This window comes from Cricetulus griseus, chromosome 2 (assembly GCF_003668045.3).
Source record: "Cricetulus griseus strain 17A/GY chromosome 2, alternate assembly CriGri-PICRH-1.0, whole genome shotgun sequence".
In the NCBI taxonomy this organism is placed as follows: domain Eukaryota; kingdom Metazoa; phylum Chordata; class Mammalia; order Rodentia; family Cricetidae; genus Cricetulus; species Cricetulus griseus.
Window position 1 is genome coordinate 124,997,677 of NC_048595.1, and position 26,994 is coordinate 125,024,670.

Consider the following 26,994-nt stretch of genomic DNA (forward strand, 5'->3'; position numbering starts at 1 on the left):
CAAGCTGGGAAAACCCTCAAAAACAGTTGACCTGAACAAGTGAGAACTCATAGACACCAGTCTGACAGCTGGGGAACCAACATAGGACCAAATCAGGCCCCCTGAATGTGGGTGGCAGCTAGGAGCACTGGGGCCTCTGGCAGTGGAACCAGGATGTATCCCTAGTGCACCAATGGACTTCGGGAGCCCATTTCCCATGGAGGGATACTCTCTTAGCCTAGATACACAGGGGAGGGCCTAGGCCCTACCCCAAATGACTTAGCAGATTTTTATGATCCCTCATAGAAGGCCTCACCCTCCCTGGGGAGTAGATGGGGGATGGGATGGGGTAGGTGGGGGCATGGGAGGATGTGAGGGAGAGGGAACTAGGGTTGATATGTAAAATAAGATTGTTTCTAATTTAAATTAAATCTATTTTTTTAAAAAGTGGTTAACCACAACCAGCATTGCAGTACATCACTGAGGGGAGTCAGGACAGGAACCTGGAGGCAGGAACTGATGCATATATCCCATAGAGGAATGATGCTTACTGGCTTCCTCCTCCTTGCTCAATCTGCTTTCTTATAGCACTCAGGACCACCAGCCCAGAAGGCAGCACTGCCCACAATAAGGGGGACATCCCATTATCAATCATCAATTAAGAAAATGTACCACAGGCTTTCCCACTGACCTCTCAGGGGCATTTTCTCAGTTGAGGTTCTGTCTTCCCAAATGGCATAAAACTAGCCAGCACAATATCATTGGTCATCAGGGAAATACAAATTAAAACTATTTTGAGATTTCATCTTATCCCAGTCAGTCAGAATAGCCAAGATTAAAATAAATTACATCAGATGCTGGGAAGAATGTGGGGGAAAGGGAACATTTATTCATGGCTGGTGGGAATACAAATGGTAAAGCCACTATGAAAATCAGTGTGAAGGCTCCAAAGGCTAAATAATAGATTTGCCAACAAGATCCAACTATACCATTCTTGGACATATATCCAAAGTCTCTATATCTTACTACAGAGATAACCTGCTCACCCATGTTCGTTGCTGCTATAGTCGTAATAGCCAAAAATTAGGAATAGCCAAGATATCCATCAACTGATGGATAATGAAATGTAGTACATTCACACAGTAGAATTATATGTTAAGAAAAATGAAATCTGTAATTAAATGGATGTAGCTATAAACAATCGTGCTTGATTAGGTAACCCAGACCCCAAAAGACAAATATTGTATGTTTTAATATAAAAAGATATGTGGACATTATCTTTTACGCTTTTGATATATGTGCTACAATCTACATAACCACAGATGTTATGAACTTACATGCTAGTGTTTTTGTGTCTTATTGTCCTGAAGCGACACCATGACCATGGCAACTCATGAAAAAAAGAAAGCATTTAACTGGGGCTTCCTTACAGTTTCAGAGGCTTAGTCCATTGTCCTCATGGTGGGGAGCATGGTGACACATAGACAAACATGGAGCTGGAGAAGGAGCTGAGAGTTCTACACAAAGATCTGAAAGCAGCAGGAAGACAGAGAGAGCCTGGCTTGGGCTTCTGAATCTCCAAAGCCCTTACCTTCTCCAACAAGGCCACCTTAAGGCCATTCCTCCTAATCCTTTTAAGTAACACCACTCCCTGATGACTAAGCACTCAAACATATGAGCCTATGGGGGCCATTCTTATTCAAATCACCACACCTATTAAGGGACCAAAGTGGAAAGGGGTATCTTCTCTGAAAGGGGACATAGAAGATGGTGTTATAAAGGATAAAGGGGAAATTAGAACAGGATTAAAAGAGATGTGGATGGGAGTGCAGGTAGAGAAGGGAATGTGGAGAGGGACAACTAACACTAAAGTCCTGTTGAGAAGCCATATGAAAATCTACTATGGAAGAAGCTTCCTAAAATGCATACATATGAAAAAAAATCAATATAAATGGAGTCATCATATAATGAAGAAGACAATACACCAACTAGACAAGATATCATATGATACCAAATAAAACCTCCAGTACCAGGAATGGTATACATCTTTTTAGGTCATTAGCCAAAAGGGGTCCCATAGACACACACACACCCCAAAGATTACAGGCTATTGCTAATTCTGTTGGTTACCTCCCACAACCTGACAGTAACATTCTGTTGCTGAAGATACCAGATACTTATGGCATAAAAGACGGAGAAATCTAACTGGTACTCAACTGGAAGCTTCACACTTACTGTCTAGTGTCCATTATGCTAGCAGGTGCTATACATAATACCAGAGAAGAAAAGTAATCATTAATCACCCAGCTACAAACATTGCAAACTGACCTGCAAGCAATATATGCCATCTGGTGTAATAGTGATATAGGGAAGCAACCAATCACTTTTTGATTGGAATATAAGGCCTACTCCATGAGATGAAAGTTATACTTGATATTGTTAATGATGCCAAGAACCTGAGACTAGATAGGTCCTGGGCCATAGAGGAGAACTTAACACTGTTATTCTGTTAAAGGAACATAGCAAAAAAACAACTCCTAGTGACATGTTGCTATACTCATAGATCAGAGTATTACTCAACTCTCATCAAAGAAGCTTCTGGTAGTAGACAGTAATTAACACAAAGATCCACAATTGGACAATGTGCAGAGAGTAAGAGACTTTGAATGGAATGTCTTTATCACACTCCTCCACTCAAGGCTCAGTAAGCTATCCAGAAGATGAAGTATGTCCAAGATAGAATTTCTATTGCTGTGATAAACACCACAAGCAAAGCAAGTTGAAGAATGTCTTAGTTAAGGTTTTATTGCTATGAAAAGACATCATGACCATAGCAACACTTACACAGAAAAACATTAGAGCTGGCTTACAGTTTCAGAGGTTTAGTCCATTATTGTCATGATGAGAAGCATGGTGGCATGCAGGCAGACATGGTGCTGGAAAAGGAGTTGAGAGTTCTATATATTAAGCCACAGGTAACAGGAAGTGGACAGTGACACTGGGCATAATTTGAGCATAAGAGACCTCAAAGTCCACCCACATAGTAATGCACTTCCTCCAACAAGGCCACACCTCTTAATAGTTCCACTCCCTATGGGGGCCATTTTCTTTTAAACAACCACAGGGAGGAAAGGATTTATTTGGCTTATGCTTCCAAATCACTGTTCACCATTGAAGGAAGTCAGGACAGGAACTCAAACCTGGAGGCAGGAGCTGATGCAGAGGCCATGGAGGGGTGCTTGCTCAGCCTGCTTTCTTATAGAACCTAGGACCACCTGCCAAGAGATAATATCACCAACAATGGGCCAGGACCTACTTCATCAATCACTAATTAAGAAAATGCCCTACAGCTGGATCTTGTGGAGGCATTTTCTCAATTGAGGTTCCCTCTTTTTGCCTGAGACCATCGGAAAGCATGGATATTTGCATTATGATTCATAACAGTAGTAACATTACAGTTATGAATTAGCAACAAAATAATTATATGGCTGGGGGTCACAATAACATGAGGAACTATATTAAAGGGTCTCAGCATTAGGAAGATTGAGAACCACTGTCAACTTGACATAAAATTAGCCAATACAAAGTCAAAAGATTCTAAGAGACACAAGTGGTGCATGACTTTAAGGAAATAGCATTTTTCAGATACAACAGGGCTGCTGCACATGTGAATTCACAGAGACTGTGACAGCATGCATAAGACCGGCACAAAGTCAAGCCAGACAAAATCCCAGCATGGAACAAGGGAAGGAAGCACAAAATCCCACCCCTAGTCAAAAAGGTATTCCCAAGTAACAGCTGCTGGGAAGGAAATCAGCTTTCTTCAATGGAATGGCACTGAGTTTATCAACCACACTCTAGAGTAGACTTCCTGCTCAGGAGCAGTTGGCTAACACAAATCATACTCTAGTTTTTAGTAGCTTTTTTCTTTCATTTTTGTCTTTAAGAGAAAGAAAGAATATGAATGGGGACAGAAATTAATATAAAAATATGCTGTATGAAATTCTCAAAAATATAAAAAAATTTAAACATCTTTGGAATGTAAATACATACAGTAATATAGTATTCATGAAATATATGAAGCTCAGAATGCTTTCAAAACCTTGGGACAAGGACTCACAAATCCTTAATTTAACCCTATCAATCAAAAAGCAACTATTTATTACTCCCCCCAGAACCAAGTTGCTAGGGCAGCCTTTTTAGTTTGCCTTTTTTTTTTAAACTTGCACACACATGTGAGTACCTGTGAAGGTCAAAAGACGTTGGCTCTTCCTGTTACAGGCAGTTGTGAGCCACTCAGGATGGGTGCTGGTTATCAAACCTGGGTACTCTGGAGGAACAGAAGAGTTGCCATCTCAACAACCCAAGCTCAGCCTTTTTGTTTTTTGAGACAGGGTTTCTCTGTGTAGCTTTAGAGCCTGTCCAGGCACTCACTCTGTAGACCTCGAACTCACAGAGATCTGCCAGTCTCTGCCTCCTGAGTGCTGGGATTAAAGGCATGCGCCGCCACAGCCTCTTCAAGCAGCTTCTTCCTGTGTTTCTACTGGAGTCCGTTTCAGGTACAATTATAAGATCGTACAAAACACCTGTTCTTTCTTTTTACAAAACTGATAAGACATCCAAGATGGAGGTGGTTGTTCCGACTCCAGTCCTACTCCAAGCACGCACATGCTGAGGCTCACCATTCCTGCTCCAGGCACCGGAACACAAGTGCACAAACACACACACAGCCAAGCACACATATGAATAATTAGAACGAATAAAATATATCTTTAGTTTCATCAACTAAAAAAAAAAAAAAAAAAAAAAAGACTTCCAAGGTAAAATGGTGAATTAGAAGTCTCCTCAGTGTGACTGAGTAAGAAAAAACCAGTCTGAGAAAAGGGAGGGAACAATCAAGAAAAAGCCATCTGCAAAGCATGGAGAATAGAATGGGCATGGACAGTGTATTAAAAAAAAAAAAAAAAAAAAAAAAAAAGTCTACAGCTTCAGCCAACCCCAGGCCCCTAGGAGGATCAACCGGAAGCCACAACCACAAACTAATCCGCTACTCCGTGGAGCAGTACTGGTGACAACAGATCGCCAGGTCTAACCCCAGGAAAAACACACAGTTCTTACAAATTTTATGATGTAAGCAGTCTCAACAGCAACAAAACCATGCAGAGATATAACTAGGAATGTGCTAAACATTGCCCATGTTTTAATATAATTGCAAATTTACATGATCTCACTTTAAATAATGGTTGCACTTAACAGGCCGCTAAAAAGACATCTGTCCAAAGGCCTCTGATGAGCTACTAGCTACCATTCACTCCAGCGCACCACTGCATGTCACTCTCAGGAAAAGCTATAAAAATGTTTTGAATGAATTAAATAAATGAAACTAATAAATCAACTGGCCCAAATGTCTCCGAAGTTCAGAGCGCTGGCTTCTTTGCTCATTCAACTTCAGAACGCAATGTGAGCTGGCTGTGTTGATGTAGTAGTGTTGTAATTGTTGTAATACAGGCCTATGGTACAAACCAACCAGGTAGGCTGACATAGAATGAATTTCAAGTGGTAAGGCTAGCCTAAGCATTGTGGTGAGAGTGGAGAGAGAGGGGGGAATAAAAGAGGAGAGAGAGAGAGAGAGAGAGAGAGAGAGAGAGAGAGAGAGAGAGAGAGAGAGAGAGAGAGAGAGAGAGAGAGAGAGAGAGAGAGAGAGAGAGAGAGAGACTGTTCAAAGCATAAGAATTGAAAACACTAGTGTTTTTTGCGCTGTGGTTTATATTCCTTTTCAAAGTTTGCTTTAAAACCTGGTGAGACAGTCTTACCATGCATAACACATTTCAAATGATGGGTAATAATTTAAATGCTAACAAGAGAAAAGTGTCTAGGGAACTGTTTATCAAAGAAGGGAGGTGGGAGGCTGGCCTTCGGCCTGCAGTTCCAGCTTCCCTACTAGAAATGTCTCTGTCGATGAGCAAGGAAGTAGCCGGCTCAGACTCTGGCCTTCCCTCCTTCCCTCCCTTCTTCTCTCTGTCCTCTGCATCCCTCCGACTCTAGCCTTGAAGACTCATCTATAACCCTTTTATGTGGCGGAATAAAAAGATGGACAGATGGCTCTAAGAATTCTTCAAACCACGGAAATGACTGGAGCTGTGACGCTGTATCTAAGGCGGCACTGGTCGTGTTTTGCTGTGATCCAGGCTGGGGTGAGTGCGGCAAGAGTAGAGTCTACATAGAACCTTCCTGCCAAAATTAGCATCACCAGTAGTCGTGGCCGAGTGGTTAAGGCGATGGACTAGAAATCCATTGGGGTCTCCCCGCGCAGGTTCGAATCCTGCCGACTACGGGAAAAGAGGACGTTTTTGCCAGGGGACGTTTATTTTGTACCCTCAGATTTCCCCTATCCTTCTGAAACAATTGAAGACGTTTACACGCGCTGAAGCAACCGGGGTCGGGATAGGGTGGGAAGTGACGCTGTGTTTGTGGTCAAACACCGCAGCGAGAGAGAGAGAGGTGTGTGAGCCGGTCGGGCCCACAGGCTGCAGGGAAGCGCGGCCGCACCGGCTGGACCCACCGAAACCACTTGTGGCGACGGAAACAGCCGCCGACCCGCCTACCCGCCGACCTGCCGACCCGCCGACCCACCACCATCGGGAGTGCGAGCCCGGCAGCGCCGCGGCTACGCGCGTCCTGAGGCCAAGGACGGTTTGCGCACGCGCAGGAGTGCTGGGACGCGCGAGCGGGCGCGACGGGCTCCCGGGTTGCCGTGGAAACCACCCGCCAGACGCTCGGATTCAAGATGGCGAAGGACCTGGACGAACTCCTGGATGAAGTCGAAACCAAATTCTGCAGACTCGACCCCCTGAGGCTGGGCCTGAGCGAGCGGCCCACGAGCTGCGGCGGCGGCGGCAGCGGCGGCGGCGGCACCCACAGCGGCGACCGGACGCGAGCCCAGGCGAAAGAGAACCTCAGGTTAACGCGGGCGGGTGGACGTCAGGGCGCAGCCCTGCTGGGCCCAAAGCCGCCCTCCGTCGCCGCGCACTCCGGCGGCCTGGGCCCCGGCTACCTTAGCTCTGGCTTTCGGTGGCCCATCCATCACGACTCAGACCTCGCACCCCGCCCCTGGGCGAGCCCGGGGGAGCCGAGACCCCACCTCCCCGCCCCCACCTGACAGGGATCCCGCAGGGTCTCTCCTCTAACCCCCGAGGGGTCCATGCTGGCAGTGTTCTTATCCCGTAAGGTGCCTGGCTTAAGCATCTTGTTTCACCCCGTTGCCAGGCAACCCGTAGGCCAATTGTTAGAAAACCGTTCCGTGGTATTGTTGTCTGACGTCAGCTCCAGGAGTTAGATGAGATTAGACTTAATTATTAAAGAAGTATCCATTGTAAACACCTGAATTAAACAGCCCCGGGTGCCTGCCATTCCCCATGGCTCCAAGTTAAGGGACCCAGCAGATGTCTTTTGGTTATCACAACTGGAAAAAAGTATACTATAAACATCCAGTAGGTAGATAAGAACCCTGCAAAACAGCCTAGAATGGCCAGTAGCACCCTCTCTCAACATACAGGAATTACCTGACCCCAAATTTCAGTAGTTCTAAGACTGAGGCAACCATGTGGATTACAGATACTAAATCAAATGATGGACATAGGCCATTCCAGTTGTGAGTAAGAACGAGTGGTACCTTCAAGGGACAATTGTTTAGAGTGATTGGAGTTTTGTTGTTGCTATTTGCTTAGAATAACAAGTCTTCAGCATACTTCTAAAGCAAAGGAAAATGTTGTGAAAGACATGAAGGGTAAAAGTGAAAGCAGGGATAGCTAAGGAGGCAAAGCCTGCAAGTAATTGGATAAACCATTTGGTACAAGAGATACATTCCTAGTGTTAAGTTTCAAAGTAAATACATTCCTAAAGAATTTGAATCAAAAAATAATCTAAAGCAAGTCATAACGTGGTCCAGTGAACGTCTGAAGTTGATTAACAGTGTCCACAATATAAAAACTGTAGAAAACAGTTGTCTCATAGGATGTAGGTATGTGAACTGCCCTTTGTCTATATGGCCTTGTACAAGCTGCTGGATCTCTCAGTGCCTTTTCCTCACTGAAAAATAGAAGTAATGAAAGCCTTAAGATACTGTCTGCCTGACATTTGGTAAATGTTCACTTTTGGGGGGTGGTAGCTGAACATTAGGACTCAGGACTGTGTCCATGCTAAACCTGTACTCTACCAATGTGCTATATCCCCAGCCCAGGGTTCTCTTAAATGTTCTATGAGGCAGCAGTTTGTGCTAATCATCCTATGGTGGCTTCCCTTGAAGAATGTGGTGTAGTTGAGATATTCTGACACATAGCAGTGGTTCTTTGGCTTTGATGAGGGATCTCCACTTTTGGTCATTTCCCTAATGAGCTCCTATAGAAAGAGATAGGGTTGTTTGACTTCAAATTGAACCTTTATGGTATTAGGATTTATTTATAATCTATATATTTTATATTCTCTGTATAAGTGCTTGACATAATTTAGAAAAGTACATTCCCATTTTAATATAATACATAATCTTAAATATCTTTTTTCAAAGGTTTGTTTATTATGTATACAGTATTCTGCCTGCATATATGTATGCCTACAGGCCAGAAGAGGTCACCAAATCTCATTACAGATGATTTGTGAGCCACCATGCTGGGAAGTAAACTCAGACCTCTAGAAGAACAGCCAGTGCTCTTAACCACTGAGCCATCTCTCCAGGTCCCCCCCACCAATAATCTTAAAAATCTTAAGTGCATAATAGTAAGATACATGTATGAATTTGTACCAATAAACTATATCTCAACAAACAGCTTATTTCTGTGTGTTTGGTTGAAGTATATTATTGACACAGGTTGGCCATGTCAAGGATCCTAGTGCCTCAGACCCACAGGAATGGCACAGCCTTCCTGGTCAGGCTTGTTGACAAACGGTTGATCATTTGTTAGAGTCAGTGCATACAGAAACTATCCACAGCAGCCCCCTCCTTCCTCTTCATGCTTTTGTAATAGGCACTGAGTTTCCCACATTGCTGTTGGTGTGCTCCATCAGAAGGCACAATCCACCAATTCCAGCCTTTCTGTATGTAGGTCTGTCATGTCTTCATCCCCCAGTTGCCTCGGTCAGGTCAGTCCCAAAGCCATGCAGATTGTAATATATTTCCATACCTGAAAAACACCCTTGTGTCATCACTGCAGCAGTGACATTTAAACTGAGTCATCTGTCTGGGAGGGTTTATTTTGTGTGTGCCTGTTTTCTTTGCAGATCAACCGAAACATGTAAAAAAGAAGATGACCTTGACAGTCTCATTAATGAAATATTTGAGGAGCCTAACTTTGATAACAAGTCTTTTGTAAGTCACATTACAAGTGTACAGTAGTTCTGTTGTTATTTAAGGCACTCAAAAGAGCCTCAGAAATTAAGGCACAGTAGCTACCTGATGTAATCCTTTGAACTCCACTCTAAAGAGTGTAGAGAGTAAGATATTAGAAACTCTGTGTGTGTCACTGTTAATGTCTCAGCAAGAGTGAGAAATCAACTCACTGCAGTGGAGAAGTCAACCAACAGATCAAGAAGTCACTTAAATTTCTTGGGTAGTGTCTAAGAACATCTCTCTAAAAAGCCCAAAGCAGTCAGATTTCAGTACAGGAATGTCTTTAGTGTCTACAATATAATGACATTAATGTTATTCCCCAAAACAGTGGATTTCACTAAATTGTAAATATTTTAATGCTTTAAATGTTTAACTTTATAAAAAGTTCAAAATACAACCACCAATATTCTCCTGTGTGAGGAATTCATCATCATATCTACCCATTCTAAACATGTCAATATTTTTCTATATTTTATTCTCTGAACTTTTTAAATTAACTGATCCTTCTTAATTGACATACAGAGTAACAGGTTTACATATGCCTTTTTCATACACTGTTTTGGCTAACCCTCCCTTCTTCTCTCCTCAGCTCCTCACCCCCACTACCACCCTGTTTCGACTTTCCAACTGTAATATCCCCCTTTTGTTTTTATACCACCTGTGTTCTAATACCCTTTCATTAAGGAATCCCCGAACCAATGACCCTTCTCATCTTTTCTGGCTTCTACAGATTCTCCAAGTGATTTTATTGTGACTCCAAATGAATCATTAACAGTGTCTCACTAGTTAGCCCAAGATGGCCTTGAATTTGAATTCGTGATCCTCTTACATTAGCCTTTCGGTGGTAGGATTATAGGCATCTGCCATCAAGTCAGCTGGACTTTTTAAAATAAATTTTAAAATATAATATAGACCTCTGCAAATCATACTGTACTGCCTTCCTTCTCAGCTAGAACCGCTATCCTTTCCATTCACACACAGGCTTAAGTGTCTTAAGTATAGTAAGTAAGGTACATATGTAGATTTGTACCAATAAACTGTCTTTGTCTAACAAACTTAGCTTTTTCTTGAGTTTGATAAGTCCCGAGTGAATGTGAATTTCTGTAGTAGTTTGCTTTTTTTTTTTTTTTTTTTTTTTTTTTTTTTTTTTTTTCTGCTCCTCACTCCACCTTCTGCTGTCTCACTTACTGCTTTTTAAAACTGTTTTTGGAACCAGATCTTAAATCCTGGGAAACAACAACAAATGTTAGTATGCCAACTTATTGCCATAGTTGTGATCCTACTTTGTATAGGAGACATGCTTCCCTGATGAAAAGATACTCGTGCACTGTTGAAGTTTTACAGATGCAGCAATATACTTTCCTGTTTAACATCAAATAAAAATTAAGAGAGACGTTAAAGTGAAATATTTTTGCCTCTTAAACTTCCTCAGCTGCTAGGTAAAATGAAGGCATGTCTGTGCAAAGTTTTAGATGCCTTTTCCCTGTCTTGCTTCCTCTTGCTGGCGGTGGTCCTAGGATGTGGTTGGTTTATGATGTTTGCTACTTTGTACCAGTTAACACTTAATAAATGCTCACTAATGACTACTGTGTGGCTGTGACTAGGTAGCTCAGCATTTTTCATGGTCGTATATTGCTTGATACCATTACATTTGGTCAAAATTAATAATCCTGAGGTTGTACAGAACTTACTTTTAGTTTAGATAAGTACTATTCAGAGCTTTAAAAATGGGCCTGGGGGTTTCCCCCTCCTCAATTGAGTTTTTCCACAATGAAGTTTTAAGTAACAGGCCCTTCATATTAAATCATTGAACCCTGGTATTACCTGAAGAGGTATAAAGTGACTCTAAATCTTAGCTTGCATAGCAGCAGTAGATCAGTTTTTTAGGCCAAAAACATTGTAATTTGCAAATTCTTCAGGGAGCTTTCCTTTCCTCCTGCCTTTAAAAAGTCTTGATCACTGGTTTTTGGGTATCTAGAAAGGATAGCACCAAATGTTTTATTTACATCGTTTCAAAATATTGTTGTCCTAAGCCTTTGGTCTTTTATTTTTGTTTTGTTTTTTTAGCAAAAATTGAAATCCAGATCTTCAAGTAACACATCTGTCAGAGCTTCCATTCAAGGCCTCGGTAAAAGGTAAGCTGAGATGGCTTTGGTGAATTCTAGGCTGAGTGAGCAGAGGCCTCGGGGATAGGCCGGTAGACTCTGTTACCATTTCAACAACAGTGGCATTGAAAAACAAAACACAGGTTGGCCTCAAACAAAAGACCACTAGCAGTATCTGGTGTGTGCTTAGGATCTATGATCCCTTTAGTGGAAAGGAAATTAAATAAGAGATTATTGCTATTGTAAATAATTTTCTGCTGTCTTAAAAAAAATAGTGTTAATGGTTTCTCAAAATTAATGTTCTGTTACATGCTCTTTAGTATTTACTTTATTCCTTACATTATTGGCACACATTTTTCTGTGACTCATTTTAACTCCTTGAGTGTTTCTGAATGCAGGTTATATCTTATAGAGAGTGAGTGTGTAATAAATATCTCCTCCTTGAAATAGTTGGCCTGCTAGAGGAGAAAGCATATAATGTAATCACAAAAACATAGACTCAGTGAGACCAAACTAATTTCTCATGTTTCTTTTTTTGTTGTAATTTCATTTTTCTCCATCTGCTGAACACATCTAGTTGCAGTCCAGTGTATCTCAGTGGAAGCACCATTCCATGTGGAATTGGAACAAATACTTCACAGAGGTAGGATGTGGGAAATGTAGTCTACTTTCTTGCTGGGATGCCCTTTGTTAGAATTCAGTTTTTACTGCCTTGGCATCAGTCTGCCTTACAATGAGAGCGTGTATTGTATTAACCAGTCTAAGGACACTTCACTGACTCATTTAATATTCTTGGGAAGTGACTATTAAAGGCTGAGTTGTGCAGGTGGCACATGCCTGTAATGCCAGCATGTGGAGGCTAGGGCTGAATGATTGCTATAAATTATAAATTCAAAGCCAAGCCAGCCTGAGCCAACACAACAAGACCTAGATTAAAAAAAAAATGTTGGGTATGTATTGTTCATTGTATTGGACCCTTTTCTGAGTCCCACTTGAATCACTTGAATCCTACCCAGGTTTTTACAGAGCACCAGGAGAGTGTGCAAATGTACTTTCTTCCAAGTCATGAAAAGAGTGGCTAGTGTAGATGAAGTGATGCAGTTATACAGAAGATGCAGTGTCTTGGCCTCACTGATTTGACCAGAAAACATGAGAAGCTAAAGGTCTTTCTTTGTTAACCAGAGTTCTCAAACTTGACATTTCATATTTCTAAGTCAGAAACCTGTTGCTTCTTGGCTTTTCTCATCCCTTCAAGACCCTGCTGTCTCGTTTAGTTCTTTTTTAGGCAGTCTTAAAGTCATGATGGCACTCACTGCAAACCCCTGTCACTTCTAGTACATTCCATTACTGTTTTCACAGGTTGGGAAAAAACTGACTGTAAGCAAATCTGTGTACTGCCCTGCTGCTTTTGGTTCTGTTTGGGCAGAGGCCCACTTACCTACATTATTCATATCTTTTCCCGTTGTTGTTGTTGTTGTTGTTTAAGATTTATTTATTTATTATGTATACAGTGTTCTGCCTGCATGTATGCTTGCACACCAGAAGAAGGCACCACATCTCATTACAGATGGCTGTGAGCCACCATATGGTTGCTGGGAATTGAACTCAGAAACTCTGGAAGAGCAGACAGTGCTCTTAACCTCTGAGCCATCTCTCCAGCCACCCCTCCCCCCAGTTGTTTCTAAAATACTTTATTTTTGTTCATTTTTAAGAAGAAAAGACTATTATTGCATATTGAGCACACTTCTGAAGGGTTGATATATTAATAATAGAATTGGGGCTCAAAAAAGGGGGGCATTGGGGTGGTGCCAGTTTGGATTTTAGGAATCCAGGAAGGAGAGGCCATAGGACCAAGATGAATTTGGGAGCCCGGGAAGCTGAACGCTGCCTGCTGGGTATAAGAAGTGATTTTCAGAGCTATACTATCTCTAAGGCCACTTTTGTCAACTCACCAGATGACAGTGCCGAAATGCCTTTCTCCTGTTCCAACAGCAGCCAAGTCTCTTCCACTTGAACTCCAAACTCACTGTTGTCCTTACTAAAGTGCTTGGTCTTCCTCTTTCCTCTAGTTTCTTCCCCTGAGAAAACCCTGAAGCAGGTGCAGTTTGTACTAGAACACTGTCTTTTCCCCCACTTAAATCTTCCAGCCTCTGAGGATCTTAGCATCTGTTCCCTATGGAGAATGAAGCTCCTTGCTCTGAGGATCTTAGCATCCGCTCCCTGTGGAGATCTCTGCCCCTTTCTCACACATGTCCCCTCTTGTCCTGTGTACTTTACTCACATGCTACACAATCATTTTCTTATTCCATTTTGATTTCTTTTTTGTCCTTTGTTTCTTCTTTTAAATGTTTGGAATGTGCACCCAAAGCCCTAGGCTCGCTGACCAAAACCAAGTGACCAATAAAGAAGCAGGTAAAAGATCCTGGAAGGAAAGGGTTCTGATGTCAGTGTCCCTGTGTCACCCTGCCACTCGTCCACCAACCCTCAAGAAGGAATAGTATCTTCTAAAACCTCACTCAGTATCCTCGCCTTTAAAAATCAAACATACTTTTTGCACTTGAGAGTGTGAGGCAGGAGGCTTGCCACAAGTTTGAAAGCAACCTGGTCAGCCATAGCTACATAGCAGAATCCTGTTTCTCCACCCAGCCCTGGACAAAAAAGATTCCCAGGTAATATGTCCAGCATCGGTGAATGCATTGTTACAAAACAAGGGCTCAGGTCGTGAAAAAGGAAGGCTCTTAGCTGCTTTCACTGTTATAGCTGCTGCTTTGATTTTTGTTTTCATATGAGGCATCTTGTAGCCCAGGCTGTCCCCAAACTCACCATATAGCCAAGGATGAATTTGAACTCCTGATCCTCCTGCCTCTACCTCTCAAGCACTGAGATTACAGGCATGTGACACCATACCTAGCCAGCCAATATTATTTTGAAACTGTCCAGTTATCAAGACTTTCTAGTCCTTTGAGTACATCTGATGGGATTTAACTAAGAACTACAGAATCTGAGCAGTTATGTATTTTGAGTATTCCCACTTAAGCATGCATAAAATGGTTCGGTTCTGCTTATCAGTTGGATAAACATATAAATATCTTCCTTAGTATAGTCCCTCCATATTTTACAGAGAAAAAACTTAGTTTATTTTTCATTGGAGTCATGATTTCATACTATTTTATGCTAACAGATATTTGACTTACAATGACTCCGACGTGGCTGACACACTCAGTATTAGCCGCATTTCAATTTTTTTAATCTATTCCCAGACTAGCAGTATATAGTGTGCTGGGCAGGGACAGTGAGACACTCAATCACAAGGTTAGCAACTAGTACACTTACTTTGTACTGTGATGTGTAATAGATTAGATATGTTACATGTCATTTTAACTATGGAGGGGTTTGTTGGAACATGACCTATCATAAAGTGAGGAGTGACATATATATAAATGATATAGTTCTGAAAGAAATATTCATAGGTCCCGAAACTAAATACTAATGTTTATGTTGAGGGCACAAAGGAAGTCAGTTGTGTTGTGCCTATTTATTTTATTCATTTGATTCCTGGATTAGGCTCCAATGCAGGGGCAATGCAGACTGTTTTAAAGTGTGAACATGGTGTCATTAGCAAGTGGTGTAGGTAAGACATGACTGGGGCATCCTTTCCTTTCCTTTCCTTTCTTTCTTTTTTCTTATGTTGGTTTCTTTGTGATTTTTTTGAGACAGGGTTTCTCTGTGTAGCCCTGGCTGTCCTAGAACTCACTGTGAAGAACAGGGCTGCCTCTGCCTCCCAGTGCTGGGATTAAAGGTGTACACCATTACCTCTAAGCTGAGGCATCCTTTTCAAGATCAGCAAGTTCTCTCTTAATGTACCTGTGAATTACATGCAAGGCTGGATTACCCCACCGGCTGACTAGTTATGATCTAACAGTGCATCAGAGCAGCAGAATGATTTCTTAGTGCAAGTTGGCTTTAATTTTCTCGTAGGACAGTCTTTGTAAGAAAATATAGTAGTGTGAATAGACTTGATAAACTACTAAATTTTAAATTTAAAACTATATTTAACATAGTGGTAGAGATTTCACACACAAAATGTTATGAGAATGTAAATTATGGCTCCCACAATTGCAATAATTCAGCCAAATTGCACATCTATGTTAAGGCATTAAAGTTAACACTCTGTTGTGAGCATGTAATAAACTACATCTGCATAAGAACACAAGTTATGGGAGCCTTGGGAACCATCGTTTGTATTTCCTGACTTACATTCAGAATCCGATTCCAGTGTTCTGTGAATGCAACTGAAGGTTGCAGTGCCACAGGAACTGACACAACGTCAGCAACCACTAAGAGTTTAAAAGGAGTGGCTAATGAAACATTGTCATTGTTTAGTTGTAATTAATACTTTTAGCAATATTAAGCTTAAATTGGGAGTCTGGGGGAGGGGAAGGAGGTAGGAGAGTGGGGAGGGGAGAAAAGGAGAACATGAGGGATCAGGAAGGCCAAGTTGGTGGAAGAACGGAGAAGGAGAGAAAGGAAAGAGAAGCCTTAATAGAGGATGCCATTATGGGGTTAACGAGAAACCTAGCCGTAGGGAAATTCCCAGAAATCCACAAGGATGATCCCAACTAAGAATCTGAGCAATAGTGGAGAGGCTACCTTAAATGCCCTTCCCCTATAATGAGATTGATGACTACTTTAAATGTCATCATAGAGCTGTCATCCAGTAACTGATGGAAGTAGAAGCAAACACCCACAGCTAAGTACTGAGCCAAACTCCTGAAATCCAGATGTAGAGAGGGAGGGGGGATGAGCAAAGGGATCAAGAGCATGCTGGGGAAACCCACAGAAACAGCTGACCTGAGCAAGTAGGAGCTCACGGACTCCAGACTTACACTGGTGAACCTGTATAAGACTGAACTAGGCTTCCTAAATGTGGGTGTCAGTTGGGGGGATTGGGCAGTCTATGGGGCCTCTGACAGTGGAAGCAGTATTTATCCCTAGTGCATGAAATGGCTTTTTGGAGTCCATTCCCTATGGAGGGATATTCTGTCAGCCTAGATACAGGGGGAGGGGCCTTGGTCCTTCCCTAAATGATGAGACAGACCTTGTTGATTCCCCATGGGAGGCCTCACCCTCTCTAAGGAGAGGAGGAGGGTTGGATGGGGACATGGTTGGAGGAGTGAGAGAATGGGAGAGAGAAGGAACTTGGATTTGTGTGTAAAATAAGATTATTTAAAAAAATATTAAACATTAATTCTCAAGGAAACTTTGAAACCAAAAGTTTCCTAGTAGTATCCCAGTTTTGAAGTTACACATCTGAAGTTTGAGATAGTCTCATGCAGTCCAGACTGGCCTTGAACTCACCATGTAGCCTATGATGGTCCTCCTGCCTCCATCTTAAAAGTACTGGGGTTACAAGCATGTGCCACCTTGCCTAGCCTGTATTTTAATTTTGAAAGGAAAAAATCTAATAATTGGTTTGTTTTATTTGTTGCAGAACTATTACTGAAAAAATATACTAGTAAAATATATTGAAACAGCACACTATCGAAAAGAACAAAAGCAAAATTGGAAAATACATAAAGAAAAATTGAGTCACAAAGAAATTCCTTGACTAAAGCACTTTGTACTCTGAGCCAGTGTCAGTACTGCCCACTAGTCACATGGAAATTATCTTGCTAGTTTTTTCACTGTGTTGTCACTTGTAAGTACTTTGTATAAAATAATTGACTGTGTTGTAAAGTTTTCTACACTATTGCTGTGTATGTGCTCATTGCTCATACTGGTGCATGTGTGTACTTGCTCTCTCTCTCTCTCTCTCTCTCTCTCTCTCTCTCTCTCTCTCCTCTTCTCTTATCTCTCTCTTTCCTTTTCCTGTGTGTGTCTTAACAGCTCATCAACCTTTAGTTTTATTAAATGTATCCATTAAATTTGTTTATTAAATATTTCAAATAATGGAGATTTTTGTTTCTGTTGCTGCAACAACAATTCATAATTCTTTTTAAACTTGCTATGTATTATCACTTTTCTTGCAGCTACCATGTTACACATAATGTCTCCACTACATAGTGCCTACAGGAGACTTGCTTGTTTCTTCTTCTTCTTCTTCTTCTTCTTCTTCTTCTTCTTCTTCTTCTTCTTCTTCTTCTTCTTCTTCTTCTTCTTCTTCTTGTCACTGGGTGCCTCTCTGTCTGTCCTTGCTCTCCAACATAATCAGAATCTTGCTCTTCATGCATCTTTGCCATTAGCATACGAGTGTGATCCTTTTCTCCCTCAAATAACCCACAGAAGTTTTTAAAGAAAATGCTCAGATACACCTTGTTACTGAGACCAGTCCAGGCTGCCCTATTCAGAATTCCAACCCAGTACTCTATTATCTCATTCTAAGCACCTTTTGTCTTCTAACACACTAAAAACTTTTTTACAGTGAATACTCTCTAGTTCACCTGCCACTGGGATCTAAGACAAGCACATAGGTTCTCAGCAAATTTTTTTGTAATGAGGAAATGAAATCCCTGAAGCCAGAAACTTTGGAAACAAACAAGTGATGTTCCAGAAGTGATAGTTTATGGAAGACAGTTTCATTTCAGTGTAGCAATTCACATTCTTTGATCTACCAATCCACTCTTCATTTTATATCCATATAATATCCATTTGTATGTGTATATATACAGGTATTATACAAAATCTTTATCAGGTAGATGAGAAAATTAACCTGGATTTTTTTTTTTTTTGAGACAGAGTCTTGCTGTGTAGTGTACCCTGGCTGGCTTAGAATTCACTATATAAAGACTCACAGTGCTAGGATATCTCCCACATGCTGGGATTAAAGGAGTTTGCCACCACATCCATCCAGAAAGCTTAAACATATAAACAGTCCGTTAATACAAACAATTACAATCATTAATCCATACTTTTCTGTTTCTTATTCAGTTATCTGGAGCCTGCTGCTGTATTTTCATATTTAAACATAGCAATCATCTTTAATGCATATGTCTCTCTCTGACCAGAGCATGTGACCAACTGCGTTGTGTAGCCTGTGACTTTCGGATAGTGAGCTACAATGACTATATGTGGGACAAGTCATGTGATTACCTATTCTTCAGGTATGTTTCTGCAGAATGTTCACTCTTTGTCTTAGTTAGGATTTTATTGCTGTAAAGAGACACCATGATCACAGCAACTCTTATAAGGAAAACATTTAATCGAGATGTCTTACTAACAGTTTCAGAGGTTCAGTCTATTATCATCATGATGGGGAACACAGTGACAGGCAGGCAAGCATGGTGCTGGATAAACAGTCAAGTGTCCTACATCTTGCAGATAACAGAAAGTAAAACTGACAGTCACACTGAGGGAAGCTTGAGCAAAAGAGACCCCAAAGCCTGCCCCCTCAGTGACACACTTCCTCCAACAAGGCCACACCTCCTAATAGTGGCCTTTGGGGGCCATTTTCTTTCAAACCACCACAGGTTTTGTGGTGAAAATGTACCAAAGGCTTTTCATTTCTCATTTTTGTTGCATTGTTGATCTATTCAGTCATGTGGTCTCTAACACTCCTTCTCACCTCCTTTCACTCTGGTTGCTGTCAGCCTAAACAAGGATGTGTTTTGAGTGAGAACACAGAATTGCCTCACTGATTTTTGTGCCCATAACCTTTGCATGCTCCACCTGAGGGCAGAGCTCTGAGCATGCCCTTGTCCTGCCCAGGCTTCTTCTGCTCACAGAGAACTGTTGGGATGCCTTAGACACCATCTTCAGGACCCCCCATGGTCCAGCTGCTTTCCAACCTGTCTTCCCACAATGGACTCCACCTTTACTTTAGCTGCATCACAGTCCTTGGTACCTCATTCTTTCCCTCTGACTTTGCAGGTCCCTCTCCTGACACATCTGACCCCACTTTCTGTCCCCAAACCCTCCTGGTCCTTCCAAGTGCAATTCATCATGCATGAACATATTTCAGAAGTTTCACAGTCTTGACCCCAAGAAAGTCTAGTGCAGCCCCAAAATCCCAGGCTCAGACCACCTACTCTTAGTTTCAACCCCTTTTACTCTCAGAGTTGGAAAATTAGATTTCAGTCCCCTTTGGGGTTTTTTGTTGGTTGGTTGGTTGGTTGGTTGGTTGGTTGGTTGGTTGGTTGGTTTGGGTTTTTGCTGTTCACTGTCTTCTGGTTAATCTAACAAGTGCCTAAGTAATTCTGAGTCACCAACATGGGCATGAATTTTAGAAAACTAGCATAGAATAGTAAAATCCAAGCACAGGCACAGTGTAAGTTTGTCAGGGATTGGCATGATACATGTGAAACATACAGCACCTCAGTCTTCTAGGATGGCAGACATGGGGATACACTCTGGAAACTGAGGCAGGAGGTCAGTGAGTTCAAGATCAGACCTTGTCACAAAATAAGTCGCTTTACTCCAGATTTTTGGTAGTCTCATTTTAGAAAATAGTTTACCTAAAATAATGATTACTTACTGTTACAACTAAATTGGTGGCTGTTACATAAATCAGTGAAGAATATAATCTGAACCCTCGAGATATGAGAGAGTATGTTTAGAAAACAAGAGAAGGAAACAGCTAGACAATATTGTCATCTCAACCACGGTGCCAATCACCATGCATCTGCTTCTGTAACTCCTTAGCACTTCTGCCAACTGACATTCTTCAGCACCAAGTTGGGCCACTCTTAGAAACTGGGCCATAAAGTGATGAGCACCCAGTTCCTGCTCTGAAGAAGCACACAGTTCTGTGAGGGAGACAGTGTGGAGAACATGACATTAAGTCTGACAGTAGAGCTAGAGGACAGGGATAAAGGACATACTTCACCTGCAGCATAAACCAGGAAGGCCTGGTTTATTAGTGGTTGGGTTTGAATCAGGACTTCATGCATGCCGGGCAGGTACTCTATGAACTGAGCTATGTCCCCAGCACTTAGGGGATATTTTTAAAGACACAGAGAGAGGTGAAACTGCATGTCATGGTGGGGAGTCAGGAGTAGTTTAACAAGAGCAAGAGGTGGCCCAGACTGAAGCAGCTTAGAGAGGTCAGCAACAGTAAGGGGTTTAGATGTAATCCCTTCAACAGTGGCTCACAAGTGAATGCTTTTCAGTTAGAGAGAAGCCTATCCAGACTTCAGTTTGGTTTTGTATTATGAGACAGGGTCTCACAATATAACTCTGGCTGGCCTGGAACTTGCTTAACAGAACAGGGTGGTCTTGAACTTGTGACATCTTCCTGTTTCTTCGGTGCTCTGTTTATAGGAATTCACCACCACACTCAGTTTCAGATCTTAAGGTTTTAAAAGATAATGGACTACCACATAGGAAAAGCAGGCCAGTGGAGAATGATGATGATCAATCAAGGGATGTTACAGTAATTCACAAATGAAATTTTGTGAATCACAGCAGTGAGGAGGGAAGAAAGGAACAGATATACCAGAGAGATAGTATAGACAGCATCATAGGACCAGTCTATCAGGCTTCTGTCTTGGTTCACACAATGGACTGTGTAGTGTCCTGTAAAAGGAAGAGGCTAAACATTGGGTCACAGGTACTGTTGAAACTGTCTCTGAAGCTCTGGGAGGAAGCTCAGCTGAAGCATGAGATTGGGTGTGGTTGCCCAAGAGGGCAGCCTGGAAAAAGCCAGTGCAGAGTTAGGGGCTATTCTGTTAAGGTGTTTTGAGGCTTATATGGTAAAGGGAAGGACGTCTATTAAGGAAGGAATACTGATGGAAAAGGAGTTTGTGTAGGAAGAAGAGGACCTCCTCCTCTGTGTCAGAGGGGGGCAGTAAGACACTTGGTAGGGAGATGCCACTTATGCTGGTCCCATCTTTAGAATTAGGGTGTGATCTGATGAAACTAAGGGTAGCAGAGAGTAGATGGAACATAAGGAAGACAGGGTCTGATTCCCCAAGGGAAAGCACGGTGGTTGTGACTAGAGGATTTCCAAGTCCTCAGGGTTCCACAGAGCATAGCAAGCATCTATTTCACTGTTTCCGGTGCATGCCTGTTGCAGTGGTGCTGTACAGCTGCTGCATTGTGTTATTTCACAAGTTGAGGGAGTAAGCATATGCTTATTTTATTATATGCTCATTTCATTAACTTAATTTTACTGAGCTTAGTTTTTCATTCTGATAAAACCAAATTATTCTGTTCTTCCCCTAGTTCTTCATAACCCTAGATAGGTCACTACTGGTAGGGGTGTCATTTTCCTAAACTCAGGCACTTGGCCCAGAAAGTCTCTAGGGTTTTTTTAGGTTCTGACCTGCTAAATAGTGTCTGACTTTGCACACTGCAATAGTGAATGTGGCATACATTGACCACCAGAGGGCAGTCTGGAAACTGCCCTTTCTTGCAGAGTAAGTAAAATGTTGGCCACCAGGCCTCTTGAGCATGTATACAATGCATTTCTCTTTGGGTGTTTTTCACCCAATGTTTTATTTTTAGCTTGTCCTGTTTTATTTTACAAAGATATGTTTATAAATGTATTGCATGAATTGATTTTCTGTAATAACTAAAGTTACAGTAACTTCTGTATTCTTATAATACATCCAAAGCCAATGGTTTTCATTTTAATAATTGTCTTCTCATTGCTTTGGTTACTTTTTACATTATTAACACTTCAGTATAGGTACTTTGTTGCTGATATAACAAATAAGCAGGTGATTTAAACAAATGGAAGAAATAGCTGAGTTGAGCATAGAGAACTCACCAGTTTGATTTCCTTGTAATAGAAGTGTGTTGTAGCTAATGCACCAGGAGACCACTGCCTTTCTGCCACTTTCCATGGGCCTTTATGGCATGGGTGAGTGTCTGAGGTAGGGTGAGCCTCCACACTTCCCATTCTGTTCCTGTTCATGTCATCTCTGACTAGTGACATCATTCACTAACAAATATGGCTGTCCACTCAGCACAGTCAGAACAGAACACCTAAGCATGACTTATTCTTCTTTTGCATCATAAACACCAAACACAGACAATATGCTCAAGCCTGTCTGTTTTGCCACAGAAACAACATGCCGGAATTCCACAAACTAAAAGCAAAGTTGATCCAGAAGAAAGGAGCACGAGCGTATGCCTGCCAGTGTAGCTGGAGAACTGTTGAAGAACTGACTGACCTACAGGCAGACCATCAGCTTCGCTGGGTCTGTGGTAAACACTGAGTATACAAACTGTTCATATTCCAATAGCTGCATCTATGAGAGCCAGCCAGCTCTGCTTACCATACTCGGGTAACAGTACATAGCAGGACCATGGCCTTGGACAGAGGCAATGAATTTTATGTAACTACACAAATTTTTGAAGACCAGATGGACTGGGAAGACGATGTACTGCGACACCTTGACATTAATCCCTTTTAACATGGACATTTTACTTAGTAGGTTAAAAATGTCTGAATTTACTAGCCTATCTCCTATTAGGGATTGACATTGTGGCACCCGTGTAAATCTACAGCCTTTCTGTAGCAACTGTAGCACTGACTGCTTTCTGACACTTCCCTCGTGTATTGTTGTAAACAAGCACCCAGCTGGCCAGGGCAGAAAGGTCATTGTATGTGAGTGTTCATGGTCCCTGCTCTGATCCAGGATTACCAGAGACCATAAGTTAGACGTTAGAAAGATGACCATTGATTAACTGGAGGGTTGTCAAGAGTACAGTCATTGTAAACCCTGCCTTATCTGTATCTCATCTTGTCTCACCAACTTAATTCAGTATTATGCACAATAATAATAGTAATAGTAAAGTTACCATTTTTAGCATATTCCCCTCCTTTGCTCATTGAAATATCAAAAGTTAGTTTTCTATTAGCAAATATCTATTTATATATAACAGAGTTTTGATGTAACTAAAATTACTGAAGTCCTTCAAATAAGTAGACTATTGCTGGATTTTTCAAGTATACTCCATAATTCCATCAAATGAGCAGCAACCTTCTCAGACAACCTGTGGACTTTCTAGTACTATCAGATTGATACATCATTTATTGGAGCATAGCTAACCAATGGGTAGCCTGTTGGGCTCCTGCCTAATATCACTGAGATGGGAGGAATTGTATCATAGTAACATGGTCAAGAAATGCATTATCTCAGTTTTGCTTCCCAGCACCAAAGACATTTTGGGGCCTTTCTAGTCTGCCAGAATTCTACTCTGAGCACCTACTTCCTGTGTGTCTATATTATTTGGTTTACATGTGTGACACAGGGCACCCTGAAAGGATATAAATTTTAGCACAGATAATGACCTGCTTGGTTTTATATTAATGTCATTACACCACCTAACAACACTCTGATCACTGAAAGCCTTTTCCTATGCTGGGGTCTGATTCAGTGGTAGAGTGCTTGAATAGCATATATAAGGCCCTAAGTTCATCCCCAGCAGTACAAAATAAGAGAAAAAGTATAAAAAAGAAAGCTTTTCCTGACCATGACACATTTATGTCCTTGTAAACATAATTGCAACAAGAAAAATCTCAAAGTGGCTGATGCTCACATTTTTGTATTAATATATATTTACAGTGTGGTTCCTTGGTGTAATGGTGAGCACTCTAGACTCTGAATCCAGCCATTCGAGTTCAAATCTCTGTGGGACCTTTCTCTTGCTGGGAGGTGGTGGCGCACACCTTTAATCCCAGCACTTGGGAGGGAGAGGCAGGTGGATCTCTATGAGTTTGAGACCAGCCTGGTCTACAAGAGCTAGTTCCAGGACAGCCTCCAAAGCCACAGAGAAACCCTGTCTCTAAAAACCAAATATATATATGTTTTATCTTTCAATAAATCTTTTTACTCCTCAAAATTATATCTCTATGTAATTATGTAAAAAACATGGAAAGTTTTGATTGACAACATGTACTCCAAAAAACCTAACAGAGCAGCAGCATGCACATACGTACTCAGAAACTCATGAGGGTTGAGCACAGTGGTGCACACTTGTAATCCCAACACCTGAGAGACTGAGGAAGGAGGATTGTAGGTTCATGGCCAGCGTGGGCTACAAAGTGAGGCCCCATCTCAAATTAAAAACAGAGAGAGAGAGAGAGAGAGAGAGAGAGAGAGAGAGAGAGAGAGAGTAGCAGTTAAGCTGGTTAGCTGTAATGGTAGTGATTTCTTTTTATTCCAGTATGTACAGTTATTGAACCGATGATTTGAAAATATTTTTTAGAGCTGGCAATGGCTACTCAGAAGGCAGAAGCAGACAGATCTGTGAGTTCCGGGCCAACCTGGTCTATAGAGTAAAAGTGGGGTAGTATCTTTAGTCTATTTTGCCTCTAGAAGGACAGCCATTTCCTTTTTCATTTCTCCTCTTATTTCATTATAAATATCTGGAAAATTGAACATATTACCCATTCTATACAGTCATAGTTACTACAATTCTCCAATCTCAAAACTACGTATGTATTTCCTTTTTTTTTTTTTAACTCTAGCTTACTTTCTAAGATTTTGGCACATTTATCTATGAGCTAAAAACTATATGCATATTTCAACTATAATCTTAAAATGAAAAGCCTATGAAATTTTCAAGATGTTTTATCTTTGTCAATGTTTTATCAATATCTATGATCCCCTGCCCTTAGCAAGTACCCATTGTTAAGCCAGGCAACTTCTTTTTTTTGAGCTATATTATATTCTCAGATGCTTGTCCTACCTAGAAGTGAATACATAATAGACTTCTCTGTATTATTACTTTTAATTTTATAGGAAAGTATTTGTCTGGACAGTAATAGGAAATAATTTGATAGCAGTTTAAAATTACCAAGTTTCCAATGATCCAATTTGAACAAAGAACTTCTTTACCCTGACTTTGGGGGGGGCGGATATGCTACAATTGAGAGGGAGAAAGGTATGCTTGTGCAAAAGAGCATGGCATTCAAACGGCAGGCCCAAGCTGAAGAAAAACAACACGCTGAAGACAAGAAACTAAATTTCAATTACTTTTCCACCTTTTCTTATTTAAAAAACCCATGACATTGTGTACGGTACTATATAAGACCTTGTTGTATAAATGAGGCTTTCAAAAGCATATGGGGTTTAGGCTGGCATCTCTCCAGTCCCTTTGTAATTCTTAATGTATGTAGGGTTGACCTAGACTAAACAAATATATGTAAAACAAATGCAGTTACTTGGGGCTAAAAAGATGACTTGACAGACAGTTAAGAGTACTGGCTTCTTTCTTCCAAAGGACCCGGCTTGATTCCCAGCACCCACAAAGAGGCTTAAAACCATCTGTAACTCCATTCCCAGAGGATCCGGTGCCCTTTTCTGCCCTCAGGGACATAGACATAAAGTGCCTATGCAAAGCATCTGTACACATAAGATAAACGCAAAATAAATGCAGTTACTGAGGAGCAAAAGAAATATTGCCCAAGTTCTAACAGAATGTTAAAAACAGCTATGTGCTCATTCATTTAGTTCTGTCAAGTGATACCAATTTTTATGATTTATTTTTAGTGTTTTTATTCATGTGTGTGTGAGAGTGGGCAGCGTGTGTGCAGGTACCTGTACCTGTGCAGAACTGGGGTTAAAGGTGACAATTGGGTGCTAGGCACTCTGAACTTTGCAGGTCCTCTGCAAAAGCTATGTGCTCTCAACCACTGGCCAATCCCTTCAGGCCCTTCTGGTGTAGTGGGAGGAGGCTTAGCAATAGATTTCAAATACTTATTTTGCATAATATTTGTGTTTTAACAAGTATCAGCCAGCACACTGATTCCCAGTACTGAGCTGTGTCTGTTACCTAACATACTGGCTATCTTAAATGTCTGCTTAGAGACTTCACAGCATCTGTCTTAAATCTGTGACATCTTAAATCTGTGACACATTTAAAAGATGGCATTGGTGGGAAGTGGGGGAGGGGACCAAGACAGAGTAATAGAATACCCGTGACATTAAAGCAGAAAGGGAGACTGCTTAGAGAGAGGGTGAATGGGGAAGGCAGAAGTGAATAAGAGCCAAGCAAAGGCACATATTGGGAATGCAATAATGATGGCTGGAATGTTGCTCAGTTAGTAGACTGCTTGCCTAGCACGCTCAGAACCCTGAGTCTGTTCCTATCACATAAAGTAGCACTGTGACACACACCATGATTCTAGTATTTGAGGGTGGACCCAGAGGATCAGCTATATCCTGGGCTACATGAGACCCATCTCAAAGAGAAGAGATGGAGATGGTTCAGCAGGGAAAGGTGCTTTCTGCCAAATATACCAACCTGAGCTCAGTCCTCAGCACCTACATCGCAGGAGAGAACCAACTGCTACAAGTTGTCCTCTGACCTAACATGCACGGCACACACACACATCCTCTCTCTCTCTCTCTCTCTCTCTCTCTCTCTCTCTCTCTCTCTCTCTCTCTCTGAAGAAATGGGTTATTTATTGTTGTTGTTGTTGTTGGAGATGCTTTCTTTAATCCAAGAAAGAAATCAGGGAAACAACACCCTTCACAATAGCCACAAACAATATAAAATATCTTGGGGTAGCTCTAACCTAGCAAGTGAAACACCATATGACAAGAACCTCAAGACTTTGAAGAAAGAAATTAGAGAAGA

The 26,994-nt window shown here is 41.5% G+C and overlaps 1 protein-coding gene and 1 non-coding gene across 2 annotated transcripts; both read left to right on the top strand.

The window, feature by feature from the left end:
- Positions 1 to 6,231: 6,231 nt before the first annotated feature.
- Positions 6,232 to 6,313, top strand: Trnas-aga. Its single transcript has one exon. It is a non-coding gene; the product is annotated as a tRNA-Ser (tRNA).
- Positions 6,314 to 6,529: 216 nt separating this feature from the next.
- Positions 6,530 to 25,897, top strand: C2H8orf37 (chromosome 2 C8orf37 homolog). The gene is made up of 6 exons (XM_027403493.2): positions 6,530 to 6,939; positions 9,253 to 9,340; positions 11,429 to 11,496; positions 12,044 to 12,109; positions 18,471 to 18,566; positions 22,469 to 25,897. Exons 1-6 carry the CDS (start codon positions 6,767 to 6,769, stop codon positions 22,620 to 22,622), a joined length of 645 nt encoding a protein of 214 aa, XP_027259294.1. The 5' UTR covers positions 6,530 to 6,766; the 3' UTR covers positions 22,623 to 25,897.
- Positions 25,898 to 26,994: the final 1,097 nt, after the last annotated feature.

Bases quoted from the DNA above. Each gene is read 5' to 3' on its own strand.
- C2H8orf37 (XM_027403493.2), top strand. From the start codon at position 6,767: ATGGCGAAGGACCTGGACGAACTCCTGGATGAAGTCGAAACCAAATTC. The intron at 11,497-12,043 runs GTAAGCTGAGAT...GAACACATCTAG, and splicing joins ATTCAAGGCCTCGGTAAAAG to TTGCAGTCCAGTGTATCTCA. The intron at 12,110-18,470 runs GTAGGATGTGGG...CTCTCTGACCAG, and splicing joins GGAACAAATACTTCACAGAG to AGCATGTGACCAACTGCGTT.